A 15,311-nucleotide genomic window follows, 5' to 3' on the forward strand; every position below is an offset into this window, starting at 1 on the left:
GTAGAATTAGCATTACCTATGATCAAACTAATCTATGTATTTCTTAGATAGAGATGGACTATTTTTGAGGGAAATACTGTATCACTCAAATAGCTTTGGATTCAGATACTGTAATTCCTCCTTCCCCTCCACCCGGCAGATTTATCACCATTCTAGATGTAGGAATGCTTTAAAGATGCTTGTTATTTGGAACATGTTTGACAAAGTGAGAGGGACTTGGTAAACATGCTGCCCTGAGCAGAGCCTGTACTAAGTGTGATATAAACTTGTCAATAGGCACTTCTTGGGCGGTTTCGCTCTCTGAAAACCTCGTGCAAAGCAGATAATGGGTAAAACGTTGCTGTTGATGCTAATTACGTGGGGAAACATTGAGTAAATGATTCCTTAAGCCCTACAAATTCAATAGAGCTTAAAATAGTGGATTTTAATATTTGGTAAACGTTGATTTTTCCTTGTAATCTAATCCTTGCAAAACGGTAACGACAAGAAGGTAAGTAGATGCCCTATGGAAAAGAGCGTCTGACAGGTTCCCACTCTTTACACCCTTCCTTTTCTCTTTTGCTTCTCAGTTGGCCACGTTAAGTTTAGTTCAAGTGAACATTTTAGTTTTTGAGTAAGGCCGCGGCGAACACCAAAACGAAAGGGGTTCCGGTCTCTGCTAGCCTGCAGTTCCACTTCCTAGCCAGTCACCTCCCGGGCCCGGCAGCCCGGCGTCTCGGATCTGGGCTGCAGCCCGGGCGCCCGGAGGTGGGAAGAGAAAGGTGGGGACAGAGACAGGCGGCTGCGGGAGGCGCGGGAGCGGCCCGTGCGCCAACTTCCGCCCCGCCCTCCCAGCCGCGACGGAGAAGCGGCCCGGCCCGCGCCGTCGGTCCCGTGCGCTCCTCCTGGGACGCCGGCCCGACTCCCGAGTCGTCTCCAATTGGCCGTCGGGGAACGGAAGCCGAAGTAGAGCCGTGAACCCGGAAGTGCTTCGCGGCGGAGGCCCGGGCGACTCTTTTGAATGGAATCGGGCTGATTCATCGCCGGTTCGCACAGCCAGAGCCCGGTCGACTCTGAGCCGGAGCCGCTGCCGCCGCGTCACCGCAGCTGGAAGACAAGCGCCCAAACCGCGGCCTCCCGTCCTCGCCCGCCTTCAGGTAAGACCGGGAAGGCAGGCCCCGGCGGGCCGCGGAGGCAGCCGCGCTAGGCCGCTGCCAGCCCCGTGCTTTCCTGAGTCACGTTGCCCAGCCGAGTTGCCGCTGGAGGCCCGGGCCCTGAGGGAGGAGCCCGGGCTCCTTCGTCCTCCCCGCCGGCTGCCCGGGTCTCTGGCCGAGTTAGGTGTGGATGTGGTCTCCTTCCCCCAGGCGTTCCTGCTCCGCTGAATTCTCCACATCTTGGGGACCTCTCCTGCCTGCACGGGAGAGTCCTTGTTTGTGGCCTCTGTGTGTGCTCTGTTGAGACTTACTCCTGTGTTGGAAAACTTCAGAGCAGACAGAGGAAACGAAGAAGAGGGAAAAAAAATTAACTTTCCCTTTGAATGCATGTTTGCTTTCTCACTTGCCCTTCCGATAAGCCTTGACCCCTTTCCTCTTAGTGTTAGGTTTTCAGTTCCCTTGAACAAGCAAACAAAAACCCCGGAGATAGCCTGGTTTTTTAACCTTGAAAATCTTCAAAACAGTGTGGTTATTCCTGCTGTGCCTTTTAACTCAGTACTTTTAATTTGTCTTAATTGAGTAGTAGTTGGTGGATTGATTACATTTCTTGTTTTCAGTAAAGTAGAAATCGGCTCCTGTGTGTTACTTCTGGGAACTTAATTTTCCTGGGGACGTAACTTTGTGTCTGTCAAAAGAAAAATGTAAACTGTTCTAAAGACTCTGAATGTAAATGTAGTGACTGAATGAAAAATTGTTGAAATTAAAATGCTAACCAGAAGTTGATAAAGATTTCATGGGAAAGACGGGGAAGAAGCTTTAAAAATTTAGCATAGAAATAAAGTTTTAAGGTGAAAGTGATTTTTTTCACTGCTCACAAAAGTATGTTTTCAGTGCTGCTGACTTAATGTTTATGAATAAACCAACAAGATAGTCACCGATAATGTTGAAATAACAAAAAAGAACGGAGTACAATTTTAGTGGAGATTTAAGTGGAGATCTAAGGCTACCAACTTTTGAGGTGTAAATTGTATATGTTTTAAACAAATTGTATGGGTTATTGTACATTTGACGAAATTAAGATAGACTAATTGTGTGTTAGATGAAATTAAGTGGCTCAGAACTAATTACAGTTAAGATGTGTTGTTTAGTGAAGTGATAGTTAGTGAAAAACCTGAATATTGTCTTGAATTTGTCCCAGAATAAAATTACACCTGGCCAACAGAAGAAAGTTTTCAAGTTATCTTTCAGTGAAGCCTTACTTGTTGAACTTGGGAGATTCTTTTGCCCCAAAGGTGCTTGGTGAATAATACATTGCTGTTCTAATTGAAAAACTGGATTTTAACCTCTCTGACATGGGTTCATTTTATTTTTATACTTGTCATGTAAACCTTGTGTTTACTATCTAAATTCAGAACCCATGTTGGAAAGTCAGTAACAAGAAGCAGTTGTGCTTTTATTTGTTTTCAGTTTTATGGCAATGTTCCTTTTGTAGTTCAGTGTCCACCTGTGAAAGCCTTACCTGAATACTCATGTGATTTCTTACTCATGAACTTGTTGTACACCCTGTTTGTGGCACTCATTTGACATTCATATTCTGCTTTGTGATGTTTTGGTGTCCCCGTCTGTAAAATGAGAATTAGATTAAGTAAGCTCTTCCAGCTCTAAGTTAAGAGTAACAGCAGCAGCAGCAACAGTTGAGTGCCTGTGGATGTTCCAGGCACTACATTAGGTGCTTTGTATGTATTCTTACAACAAACTTGCAGGGTAGGTGTCATCCCCATTTTATAGATGAGGTCTGGAGTCTAGAAGAAGGTAACTTGTTCCAGATCATGAAATGAGTAGGTGGGTGGGTGGTAAAGCCAGGATTCAAATCTAGATCTGATGGCTCCAGAGCCTTTCCGGCTCTACACCGCTGTCCTTTCACGTCATGTCCTTTTCATGGGTTTATAGCATACCTCCCCAGGTAGATGGTAAATTCTTTCAGTGCAAGCCACTAAATTCCTTCGTGGCTCTATTTCTGTGTCACCTTATACACAAGGTAGTATTTAATAAATATTTTACTTGAACGTTGTAATTAGGAAACACCACAAGATATTTAGGATAATTCCATCCTCACGGTTCTAAACTGGGGAACATCTTGCTTTCAAAATCCTATTTATATAATTAAGTGTTTAATGTTGACTCTTTATATTTCTTGCACTGAAGAAAGCCCTTAAGAAAGTGAGAGAAAGAAGTTCCTAATTACTTTCCACAAATCCGAGAGTGGAGGAATTAGAATACAGCGAGATCGCAATTATGGAGTAGTTTAAAAAAGATTTAGCATCAGTCTGAGAAGTAATAGTATTTAGCTGCAGCGTGGGTTGGGGAGTAAAAAATGAAAATTAAAAAAAAGAATGATAAACACAAACAGCTAAAGGCTTCATAATTTTGTTTGAATTTTATGAATTATTGGGATACCAATGTCCCTTGTGAAAATGTTGAAAAGTAGGGGAGGGAAGTCACATTCCAAATCCAGGTTAAGATAATTTTGAAGAATCTATTTTTTAGGGTTGTTGATAGTACCATACATTTCCTATAAATGCTTGAGAACTGATTTAATTCCAACATGAACATGATCCAGCTGTCGGGTTCTAATCAGATATTAACTCAGTTGGGAGATGAAAAAGTGGAAAATCATCAAGCCTTTGAAAGTACTGATACTTATTTTGTACTGTTTTTACCAATTAGGAGTCTAAACAATACTGTATGTGTGATGTATTAGGTATAGTTAAACAGTTTATTCATATTATCTGATAATGTTTTAAGTAAAGTTAGTCATATCATGAATGAGCTCTTGAGTCCTCTGCTTTTTGGTGGGTGTAAGAACTTAATTTAGATCTATAGACCTTTTGTATTGCTTTTATTTCTAAGAATTGGAAGTATTCTCTTTTATCTTATAGTGTAACACTTTGATTTTATGAACCTCTTTGCTAAATTCTGCAAAATGCAAGTCACTCCTCTCCAGTGTGATTCATTTAGTACTGTGAAATATGCCTGGTGTTTTGAAACTTCATTAAGTGGCAAACTATGTGGGAAGAAGGATCTATGTTGGATGAACTGTAGCTGTGTTCATAGGATGGTGGTGCTGATGACAGCAGCTAGCATTCATTGTGTACTTACTGTATGCCAAGCATCGTGTTCAATGTTTTTTGTGTCTGTTGTTTTCTTTAGTCTTCTAAACAACTCTGTGAGGTGGATGCTATCATTATCTCCATTTTGCAGATGAGGAAACTGAGGCTGAGAGAGGTAACTGACCCAACAACACACTAGTAAGTGTTAGAGCCAGGATTTGAATCCTGGCACTTGGACTGTAGAGTCGTGGCTCTTTACCCTCATATACCGAGAAAAATAGTCATCACCATTGCCATCTGGGTCCACAAGACCTTTTGGAATTTTTTACACCTTTAAGTCATTTTACAAATTATTTACAGTTGTGAAAATAAAGGGATAGTAAAAAACAACTATATTAGAAATGTTAGTAAAGTTTAAAGGTAACAGATAAAATTTTTATTCTGTATTTTCCTTGTTTTGAAGGTATATGTACCTGAAATGGACAACTCGTTGAATGTAATTAACTGCTCATCATCCATCAGGCGTGAACCTGGAATATAACCATCTTGTAAAAATCAGCTCCACATTTTAAATATGTCTCTAATAGACCCTAGCGTCTGATTTCTTCTACTACTTCTTTTTACACTTACAGTACTTTATATGTGTTAAAATATATGTATCATAAAATTTACCACTTAACCATTATTAGGTATACAGTTCATTGGCATTAAGTACATTCATATTGTGGTGCAGCCATCACCAGCATCCATCTCCAGAACTTTTTTATCTTCCCAATTCCAGTACTTTTGAAAACATTGACAGCTCATAATTTTGCTGAAGAGAGGGTGGTCATCATCTTTGCTCGCAAAACATTTCTATTTTTAGATTAGAGTTAATTCAATGATTTTTTTAAATTTCTGCATTATCTGTTTCCTTTTACTCACCTTTGTGTATATATACTTCAGCATTTGTCCACATATGAACTATATCAACGTCATAAAAGATAAGAGAATGAATCACGCATCTCTTTAGCAAAACAGGTTCTTGTTGTAAAATAGTGTGTGATAAAGTACTTCTTGTTGAATGCCTAACTGGGTGAGAATGTCGTATTTCTCTTTGGTCTCAGAAATATATTGTCCACTCATTGATCCTTTTACAAAATAATTTTTTGAGGTGAAATTCACATAATATAAAATTAATCATTTTAAATTGAACAGTTTAGTGTCATTTAGCACATTCACGGTGTTGTGCAACTACCACCTCTATCTAGTTCCAAAACATTTCCATCATTCTAGAGTAAAATCTCTTATCCATTAGGCAGTTTCTCTCTTTTGTTCCCCCTCCCCAGCCCGTGGCAGTCACCAGTCTGCATTCTGTCTCTATGGATTTATATATTTTTGATATTTCATATAAATGGAATCATACACTATGCGACCTTTTGTGCGTAGCTTCTTTCACATAGTATAATGTTTTGAGGTTTATCCATGTTGTAACGTATCAGTACTTCATTCCTTTTTATAGCTGAATAATATACCATACATTCCATTGTGTGTATATACTAGAGTTTGTTTATCCTTTCATCCCTTGATGGATATTTGGGCTGTTTCCATCATTTGGCTATTATGAATAGTGATGTTATAAAAATGCGTGCACACGTGCTTGTTTTGAATATCTGTTTTCAGTTCTTTTGGATGTATACCTGGGGCTGGCCCGGTGGCGCAGCTGTTAAGTGCACATGTTCCGCTTCGGTGGCCTGGGGTTTGCTGGTTTGGATCCTGGATGCGGACATGGCACCGCTTGGCAAGCCAAGCTGTGGTAGGCATCCCATGTATAAAGTAGAGGATGATGGGCACGGATGTTAGCTCAGGGCCAGTCTTCCTCGGCAAAAAGAGGAGGATTGGCAGCAGTTAGCTCAGGAGTAATCTTCCTCACACACACTAAAAGCATATATACCTAGGAGTGGAATTGCTGGGTCATATGGTAATTCGATGTTGAACTTTTTGAAGAGCTTCCAAACTGCTTCGAGCTGTCATTGATTCTTAAGTTCAAGAAAATTAGTCTAGGATTTTGTCACCTGAATATGCATAGTCTGAGTTTTTGTTTATATTGGTGGTTCTCAACTAGGAGAGATTTTGCCCTTCCAGGAGACATTTGGCAGTGTCTGGAGACATTGTTGATGATCACAGCTGGTTTGGTACTGCTGGCATCTCGTGGGTAGAGGTATGCTGCTAAACATCCTGTAATGCACAGGACACCTTCCTACAACAAAAAATTGTTTGGGCCGGCCTGGTGGCGCAGCAGTTAAGTTCGCACGTTCCACTTTGGCAGCCCAGGGTTTGCCGGTTCGGATCCCAGGTGTGGACATGGCACTGCTTGGCAAGCCATGCTGTGGCAGGCGGCCTACATATAAAGTAGAGGAAGATGGGCACGGATGTTAGCTCAGGGCCAGTCTTCCTCAGCAAAAAGAGGAGGGTTGGCAGCAGATGTTAGCTCAGGGCTAACCTTCCTCAAAACAAAAAAAAAGTTGTTTGATTCTGAACATCAGTAGTGCTGAAGAAACTCTCGCTTATATCATCAATTTTATTGTCATTATTAGAGATGAGTGCTGTTACTTGGTTCTTTACATTCACCTTATGATTGTCTAGTAATTGTGAAACTTTTTTTCTCTATCAGTTCTCTCTTTGCCATTATGGGTAGAATATGAAAAAATCTGAATTCTCAACCATGTTCAATGAAAGCTATTAGGAAGACTACAAAGATGATGTCTCTAGTTTTTTATATCTTTTTGAAAGATGAAGCAATGCTTTGGGCAGCACAATAAAAACTGAAGGATGATGCAATAGCTGTAATGTATTTCACTATTGCATCATTTTGGACTATTCTTATCATTCTTCATTTTCTTGTTTTTTTAGTCTTTTTTGGCATAGTTGGGAATAATTGATTAAGAAATGATGAAATAATTCCTAGAATAATGAAATGACAGACTTTCAAGATAGAGGAAAAATAACATCACTAAGATTCCATAATATTTCGTAGATTAGTAATAATGTACATTGGACTTATGTGGTAAATGCACAATATTCTGTTAAAAAATGAGTAAATTTTCTCTTTGTTCTTTGAAATACCCTAGAAAGATTAAAAGTCATGAAATGTCAGTCCTTACTTATAATTAGGACTGCTCAAAAAAGAAACTTACAAACAAAATTTGGATACAGGGTTAATCACTATGCTGGATTGCTCCCTGGGATGGTATTTCATTCCATTTTGATTTCTATTTTGCTTGTAGGAATTTTGCATCTTTCAAAGCTCTTGGCATATTTTTCTCCTTAGTTCTCAAATTAATTATATCTTATTTTATTTATTTTTTTTTTAGGAGAGAGAGAAAAAAAATACTTCAAAAAATTATACCTGCCAGTATTAGCAAGAGCTTACCTTCAGAAGAAATTTGTCAAATTCAACAAATTGAAGCTTACCACCACAAGAGTTGTAGTTACTGACCAGGTGAGAATTAAGAATGTCTTTTACTTCTGCGTATTCTTTCAGGATATGTTATAAAGATATTTGAAAATGTATCATTTTTAACAGACATCAAATTATAAATGTGTGATAGATAACCAGATGTAAGGACTCATGAAGGTCATTTAGATAACTAACATTTTTGTTCTTGTTTGCTTTCTATAAACTTTAAAAAAAAGTGTGATTTAGAACATTTATTAATATACTTCCATTCCAAATGTTACTATTTTTATTAAACCCGATTATCTTAAATGTTTTAGTTTGTTAAATATTTTTTCCTGTTTGCTGAGACATCTGATTTTGCTAAAAACACAAATTTGACCTGCCAGATTTTCTTTCCCTCTGCTCCCCACATTGCTCGTGTATATTCACAGCATCTGGAGTCTGTGTAAAGTCATCAGAAACAACACGGGGGGAATAGATAAACTGAACACAGCTGGGAATCGACTTTGGCCTTGAATATATATAATGTCTAAAGTATACTGTATGTTGTTTGATTTTTTTCCATTTGTTCTTTTAAGTTTCTGAGCTTGAAATGATCCAAGAGAAAATTTTTTTCCTTCAGTAATGTATTCTAGAGAAATGTGTTTAATATTTTAAAATATACAATTTTTTTTTCCCCTCTGTCTACAGCCTGTAAAAAGTGCTATGTATTGAATGGCATATTTGAATTAAGGAATTTTAATGAGAATTTGATGGAGATTTTATTTGTAAATGTTGCTGTTAGGAGGATGAGTTAAGGTTGTAAAGCGGAAATTTTGTCTGAACCATCAAGTTTTCTTATGTGCCTTTTCATTTTTTAAAATGAGTTTATGCATTGTGAATCTCACAAACTTGTTCAGTGAAACAAGGCAGACGCAAAAAGTATATGGTTTTGTTTATATAAAATTCAAATCCAGCAGAACTAATCTCTGCTGTTGGAAGTTGGAATTCTACCTTTGCAGGGTAGCAGAGACCAGGAACGGGGCCTGAAAGGTGTTCTTGGGTGCTGATAAGGTTCTGTTTCTTTATCTAGGTGGTGATTATGGGGGTGTGTTCACTTTGTGAAGATTCCATGGCTGTATCGTTTGTGTACTTTTCTATATGTGGACTTGAACAAAGTTTGCAATATTAATGTTGTTAAATGTTCACAGGGTTAAATTGTTAGAAGGATTCAACAAACATGATTAGATAGTAATGTAGTGACATGAGTACAATATTAAGTTTTAGTTTGTGTAATAGTTCTAACTAGTAAGACAACAAGGACAAATAACTGAACTAATATATTAGCATTTAATTTAGAATATAATTTGGACTAATACCATTTTCTAAAGCATGCACTTAGGAAGGAGAGGAATTTTAAGGCATTAGCAATTTTCAAGTTGAAAAATATGCTTCTTTGACATGTTTAAAGTATTTAGTTGTGCTGATACTAATTTTTTGTAATTTGATTACTCATTTTTGTGTATTTGAGGCCATATTAGTGCCCTTGCTATTTCTTTTCTTTGATTTCTTCTGTTTTTCAAGCTTATAAGAGTGTCTTCTGTAGTTATTACAGACGTAAAAAACAAATCAGATTGATATTTCAAAGTTAATCCTCTTTGTATTGATTAACTCTAAAATTTGCTTGATGAAAAAGGTGTGTGTCTCCACAACATCTGAAATAAAACAAAATATCTGTATGGGTTCTAGAACACTATCTTAATGCATTTAATGTTCACTTTATAATATTTCTTTTAGTATAATGAGTTCACTTTTAAAAAGCCTTTGATGCTAATTCAGAGATCCATAATCTGCTCACAATGTCTTTCACATGTAGTTTTGATGATAACTGACAAGCTGTAAGTTAATTAGCACAGAACTTACTAATGAGGATGTTAAAATTTAATTTAAAAGTGAGGTTTTTTATTTGTACACTCTGGACAAATTGAAGGAAATTCAATCATACATATGATAAGCATTTCAGGCACTTTTTCCTCATTCAGGTACTTTATTAGATAACAACAAGAAAATATAATTAACTTAATGATAGCAAAGTTTTGAAAGTATGCTAAGATTGCTTGTCTTTAAAACTGGGGATAACCCAAAACCAAAGCAGTAAAATAAGGTCTGTTAATTAGCATGGAAGACAGCTTCTTGAATTAATATGTGGTGTTAATTAACAGGAAGTCTGATGTTGTGTTGTAATTACCACCAATATTTTTGACATACTGAGTGACTGAAGGTGAATTATATAGATAGCAATTGAGTAAACACTTTTGTGCTTAGGAACGTTTTCCTTTGTTTCTGTTTTCTAGAAATATGGACAGACTTCTTAGACTTGGAGGAGGTATGCCTGGACTGGGCCAGGTTAGTATATAGACTCTCAATATTTCTTTGTGTGTAAACTACAAGCCTTTCTCTACTTATCCAAAGAGAAAAGAAATCACTCCCAAGAAAATTGCCTCACACGTAATCTTATGGTAAGAAGCTCACCTTATTGCTGGTTGCTGTATTGCAACACGAAATATCATGTGGAGAGCATTTTCTATTAATTTAATTTTCTCCTAGGAATAAGAATTTTCTCTATTTGCTTTGATTTAAAATTTTGGGTTATGCGAGATTATCAAACTTGGCTTTTAGTAAAAAAAAAAGGATTCAAAATAGCTTATTTCTGGGTTTACAATGTAGACTTTAGAAGTAACACATGAAAAGTAAACATGGCGTACTCTTGGCAAGATCCAGAAAACTGACCCATAGAATATTTGTATGTATAGTCTTAACACTGATTAATTACTTCTGGTAATTATGATACATGGATGAATTAATAAGTAAGTAATGTCTTCCTTTTTTCTTTAAATTTGGTATATATAGTTTCTTTTACATTCTTATTAAAATTAAGTGAACTTTCAGTTGTTTTAATATTATCAATTCTCTTGTTCCAAAGGCAAATGGATAGATTTCTAGATAGATTTCTAGATTTCTCTCAGGATATTCTATCTGCTTTTAGCTAAAGAAGAAATTTCTGCCTCTTTTGAGTTCTACATTGATTATTTTTCCAGTCCTCCGTTTACAAAAGAGATGACTATGTGCTATTCTTTTCTTTAGACTTTTATGTAATGTATTGTTTTGTGACCAAATTTGTGGAATATTTTTATAACCCACTTTTAGAACCCTTTTAGTTACCAGTTTTCCCTTATTTCCATATCACTATCAATTGCTTTGTCCTTCGTTCAAAGCAGTCTATATGTTGTATGAGAAACAGTTTTGTTTGAGATTTCATGAAGTTTTCAGTGTTTTGGAGTCATTTTTACAAGAATTCTTTGATTAGGTCTATCATAGTTTATGACTAATAAACCTTTTGCTTTTGGAAAGTTGAAATCATTTTATGATTCTATGTTGCATTCTTGCATAGACTTAAGTTACTTTTCGTTTACTTTTGTTGGTTTTGAGTATTTCTTATGTTCCTTTATTGTCAGCCTATTTCTTCATGATTCTTCATTTTTGTAAAATCTTTGTAATCCATTCTCTTAAGAGGCCTAAGCCTCTCTGAATTTGACCCTTCCAAAGCTGCTTCCATGCTTTTGTGAACATTATAGAATTTCCCTAACTGATTCTAAAATTAGCAATAACAATATTGAGGCATATGAAAGTATCAGAAGTGAGCTGAGGTGGTATGTAGGTACTACAGATACCTGCAAATTATAGGTGAAGATGTTGCCTTAGTAGAATTCTTAAGGGAAGTTGGATCAAATTTAAATACCAATAAACTTTCTTTAAATATTAGATGCAATAAATTATATATCCATCTTGGAGATCTGTGCTGGGAAATTGGTGGACATGAAATAATGATTTTACTGACCACAAATTGAGCTACATCATGTCTCAATGACTATTACAAACCTTTGCAATAAGTGGGACACTAAATGTTGGTTCAATAACCTCTCCTCAGAGTCTGATAATTTAGTCAGCCCTTGTGCCCTCAGTTTGTATTCTTATTTGAACTTAAAAGTATGTTGCTTGAGAATCTGTCATTTTATATGTGTGTTTCATCTTGCTGACTAGATGATAAACTCTTAAGGGAATAATTTGTGGGATTGTTATTTCTGTGATATCTCTTTTATCAAATACTAGATGTTCAATGATTAATTTTTTTCCTAAAATTTTTATTTTACTCTTGATCTAGACTAATTTGATAAATACTTATGTTCTTTCTGTAACATGAAATGTTAGGTATTTTTTTTTTTTAATAAACAGGAATAAAGCGTTAGGTGTATTGCTTTATTTTTAAGAAGTCGTCTAAGATCTTTGGATTGATAATAGCTACTCTTTCCATTAGATAATGCATAGCAGCCAGTAAAAGTAGAAAAGGAAACATAAGTTGCTTTGTTCCTCCAAAAATCGGTGGGAAATGTTACTTAAATGTTACTATTTAATGGAAAAGGCAGAATTTCCTCCTAAATAGGGGCAATGTACTTGCTGGTAAGTTTGCAAATCACCCTTATTTAAAATAAGAGAATAGGAGCAGAACAGCGTTCTCCATCCGTTCTAATGACTCAACTTTCTCTGAGTAGAGGTGACCTTTCTCTTTTCCATGGCTAATCCTTCTACTTGTTCTCTGATCCCATCCTCTCTTGAAACCTTGCTCATCCCACTCGCCCCTTTCTCTGCCTACAAAGATGTTTGTCTCCTGTATCCAAGAAACAACAAACCTTCACTACATCTTGCCATTGAACCTTTTCTTCCATTTATTTCTAGAATTCCTGAAATAATAGCTTATACTCACATATTTTATTTCCTTACCTCCATAGATTCCCAGGAGAGTATATTCTGGCCTCCTCCTCCATTACTGTACTGGAATTGTTCAAATCACCAAGTCTCTTGGCCTACTTTTAGTTCTCTTTTAACTAAACTTCACAATGTCCTTCTTAAAACTCTCTTCTATTAGCCTTATCATGGTACTTTTTCCTAGTTCTTCACTATCGTGTCCATACTACAAAAAAACTTGAAGGTTTTTTTTAATATTACATTTTTAAATGTTAATACTTGAACAGTGGTGGGTTAAAATCATTAAATCTGTCCACAATCCCCTACTGTAATATAACTTGTCAGTAGTTTGAAACAGAAATAAACATGTTTTATTAGAACTGTTAAAAATTTTAAACTAATAGCCTCATTTCAAATGTGTTTTTTATTTACCTTGCTAAAGTGCTTATGAACTTGAAATTACTAAAAGATGTGAGATGATTGTATTAAAAGCATTTACTGCTGTAATTTGGCTACTTGCTTGTCTTTATAACTATACTAATTTAGGTCTTTGCAACTAAACTATTTCCAAAAGAAGTGAAGACAAAACCCAAGAGATGGGCATAGCCAAAGCATAGTCTTCAGTCTCTGAAAGTTACGGTTTAATTCTCTGAGTCTATTTTAGCTTTAGAAACACAGTAAGCTTAAAAGTAAATGAAACTTATGTAAAATGTCAGTAGCATTTGTTGTCTTCTATTTGAATTTGTTAGGCCAGTATTTTGTTTTCTTTTGGTCAAGAAGATTGGACCTCAGCTAACATCTGTTGCCAATCTTCCTCTTTTTGCTTGAGGAAGATTGTTGCTGAGCTAACATCTGTGCCAGTCTTCCTCTATTTTTTTGTATGTGGTGGGACGTCACCACAGCATGGCTTGATGAGTGGTTTGTAGGTTTGCACCCAGATTCAAACCTGTGAACCCTGGGCTGCTGAAACAGAGCACATGCACTTAACCACTATGCTGCTGGGTTGGCCCCAATTAGGCCGATATTTTAAGTTTCTGTCATGAGTGTTATGCTATAGGGAATACCAAGGTAAACAAGAACATTGTTATTTAAGCTAGAGGCTTTACATTCTTGTAGACACACAGCAATTATATATTAAGTGCCTGGCACATATTAACTACTTTGAGTTGGTGAATGAGTAAAATACTAGTGCTCATTATAAATAATATGATTTGTAAGTATAGTGGATGTAGGGTTTGATTTTTTCCACAAAAAGAGAAAGACTGAATTGAGGAAACAATGTTTGAGATAAATTTTGGAATATATGCCAAGACATATCCAGAAAGGCTGGAGAATAGGCAATGTCAGGAGAAATAATGGGAAAAGAAGCTGGTAAAGGAATTTGGAGTAGTTTATGAAAGGTGTTAAATGTCGTTCTTAGTGATTTTTACTTTTTTTCCCATAGGTGTTGTAGTTTCATGAAGTTTTTTGTAGCAGAATTGTAAGATAATTCAGTTTGCGTTTTTGAAAATTAATTCTAGTGGTAGTTTGGAGAATAGGCAGAAGGGAAGAGATTGAAGGCAGAGTCATCAATTATGTAAAATATTTTTGACTTTTAACCTTCCAGGCACATAGTAGGATTATACTTTTCCATCATTTTTGAAGTTACCCCAACCATGATTTTGCTTTGACCAGTGAGTGGAATGTTAGTTGGAAGTGAGCAGGTTACTTTTATTTATTTATCTATTTTTCCTTTCTTTTCTTTTCTTTTTTTTTGAGGAACATTAGTCCTGAGCTAACTGCTGCCAATCCTCCTGTTTTTTCTGAGGAAGACTGGCTCTGAGCTAACATCCCTGCCCATCCTCCTCCACTTTATATGTGGGATGCCTACCACAGCATGGCGTGCCAAGCAGTGCCATGTCCACACCCGGGATCCGAATCAGCGAACCCCGGGCTGCCAAAGTGGAACGTGCTCACTTAACTGCTGTGCCACCGGGCCGGCCCCAGGAGCAGGTTACTTTTAGATGGAAACTCTAAAAGTGAGTGTGTGATTTGCCTGCCCTGGTAATCAAGGAAGCATGGAGATGGAACCTCTCTTAGCTGGGTCCCTGAGAGAGAATGCCATATAACCTGCGAGTCATAAATCTTATGATTTTTGTGTGAAATGCCCTAATTTCTTTTGTCTCCAGTTTTTGTTTTAAGAAACATGGTATAGACATATGCAGGCCTATGTTACTTATAAGTAATCATTTTGTGTCTCTCTGATACAGAGCTCAGTAATTTCCAGATTCAAAAATAAGGGAAAATAGTGTAGGTGAGTGATCAGAGAAGGCTTTCTGAAAGTGGTGAGATGTAAGCTGCATTTTGAAGGATTATTTCAGGTGGCTAAATTTTAAAGAGTAACTTCATGAATTGGATATGATCTATTTTATTTGTTATACCTCTCAAATCCACACAGTATATGGATTTTGTATATATAAATAATAACCATTTTTCTAGTTTCCTATTATGGGTCTTGGAGTAGAAATGTTCTTTCAATTATTTGTCTTTTAGGTTTTTGGTCTAATATTTTATAGAAAGGATTAATTTATAGCACTGGGAAAAATGATTGGAATAAATGAAGAAATAATACTGTTTTCATACATGAGGGATCTTAATATCACATGCCTGTTCTCTGATTAATCATAAATTCAATGCAATTCCAATAAAAATACGAACTAGAATTTTCATGAGATTAGGAACTGATTCTAAGATTCATATAGGAGAAAACAATCCAGAAATAGCCAAAAAGTTATTAGAAAGGAAAAAGGAACTTGTTCTACCAAATATCAAAATATATTTTAATGCCCTGTGACTCAATTAGTGTTG

At 36.4% G+C, this 15,311-nt stretch overlaps 1 protein-coding gene across 3 annotated transcripts in view; it reads left to right on the plus strand.

Annotated features, from left to right (window-relative positions):
- The first annotated feature begins 665 nt into the window (after positions 1–665).
- The window catches only part of PSMD14 (proteasome 26S subunit, non-ATPase 14), a 93,798-nt gene continuing 79,152 nt past the window's right edge, over positions 666–15,311 (plus strand). The window contains exons 1-4 of one of the 3 annotated variants that reach the window (XM_070507972.1): positions 948–1,136; positions 7,597–7,724; positions 10,016–10,067; positions 14,223–14,482. In XM_070507972.1, the coding sequence (XP_070364073.1) occupies positions 14,468–14,482 (15 nt within the window). In that variant the 5' untranslated portion in view covers positions 948–1,136; positions 7,597–7,724; positions 10,016–10,067; positions 14,223–14,467. Of the gene's footprint in view, positions 1,137–7,596; positions 7,725–10,015; positions 10,068–14,222; positions 14,483–15,311 lie in introns of all 3 variants that reach the window. The other 2 variants (XM_070507974.1, XM_014860063.3) reach the window with 2 other exon arrangements.

The sequence above is a fragment of the Equus asinus genome, chromosome 4 (assembly GCF_041296235.1).
Source record: "Equus asinus isolate D_3611 breed Donkey chromosome 4, EquAss-T2T_v2, whole genome shotgun sequence".
Classification (NCBI taxonomy): Eukaryota; Metazoa; Chordata; class Mammalia; order Perissodactyla; family Equidae; genus Equus; species Equus asinus.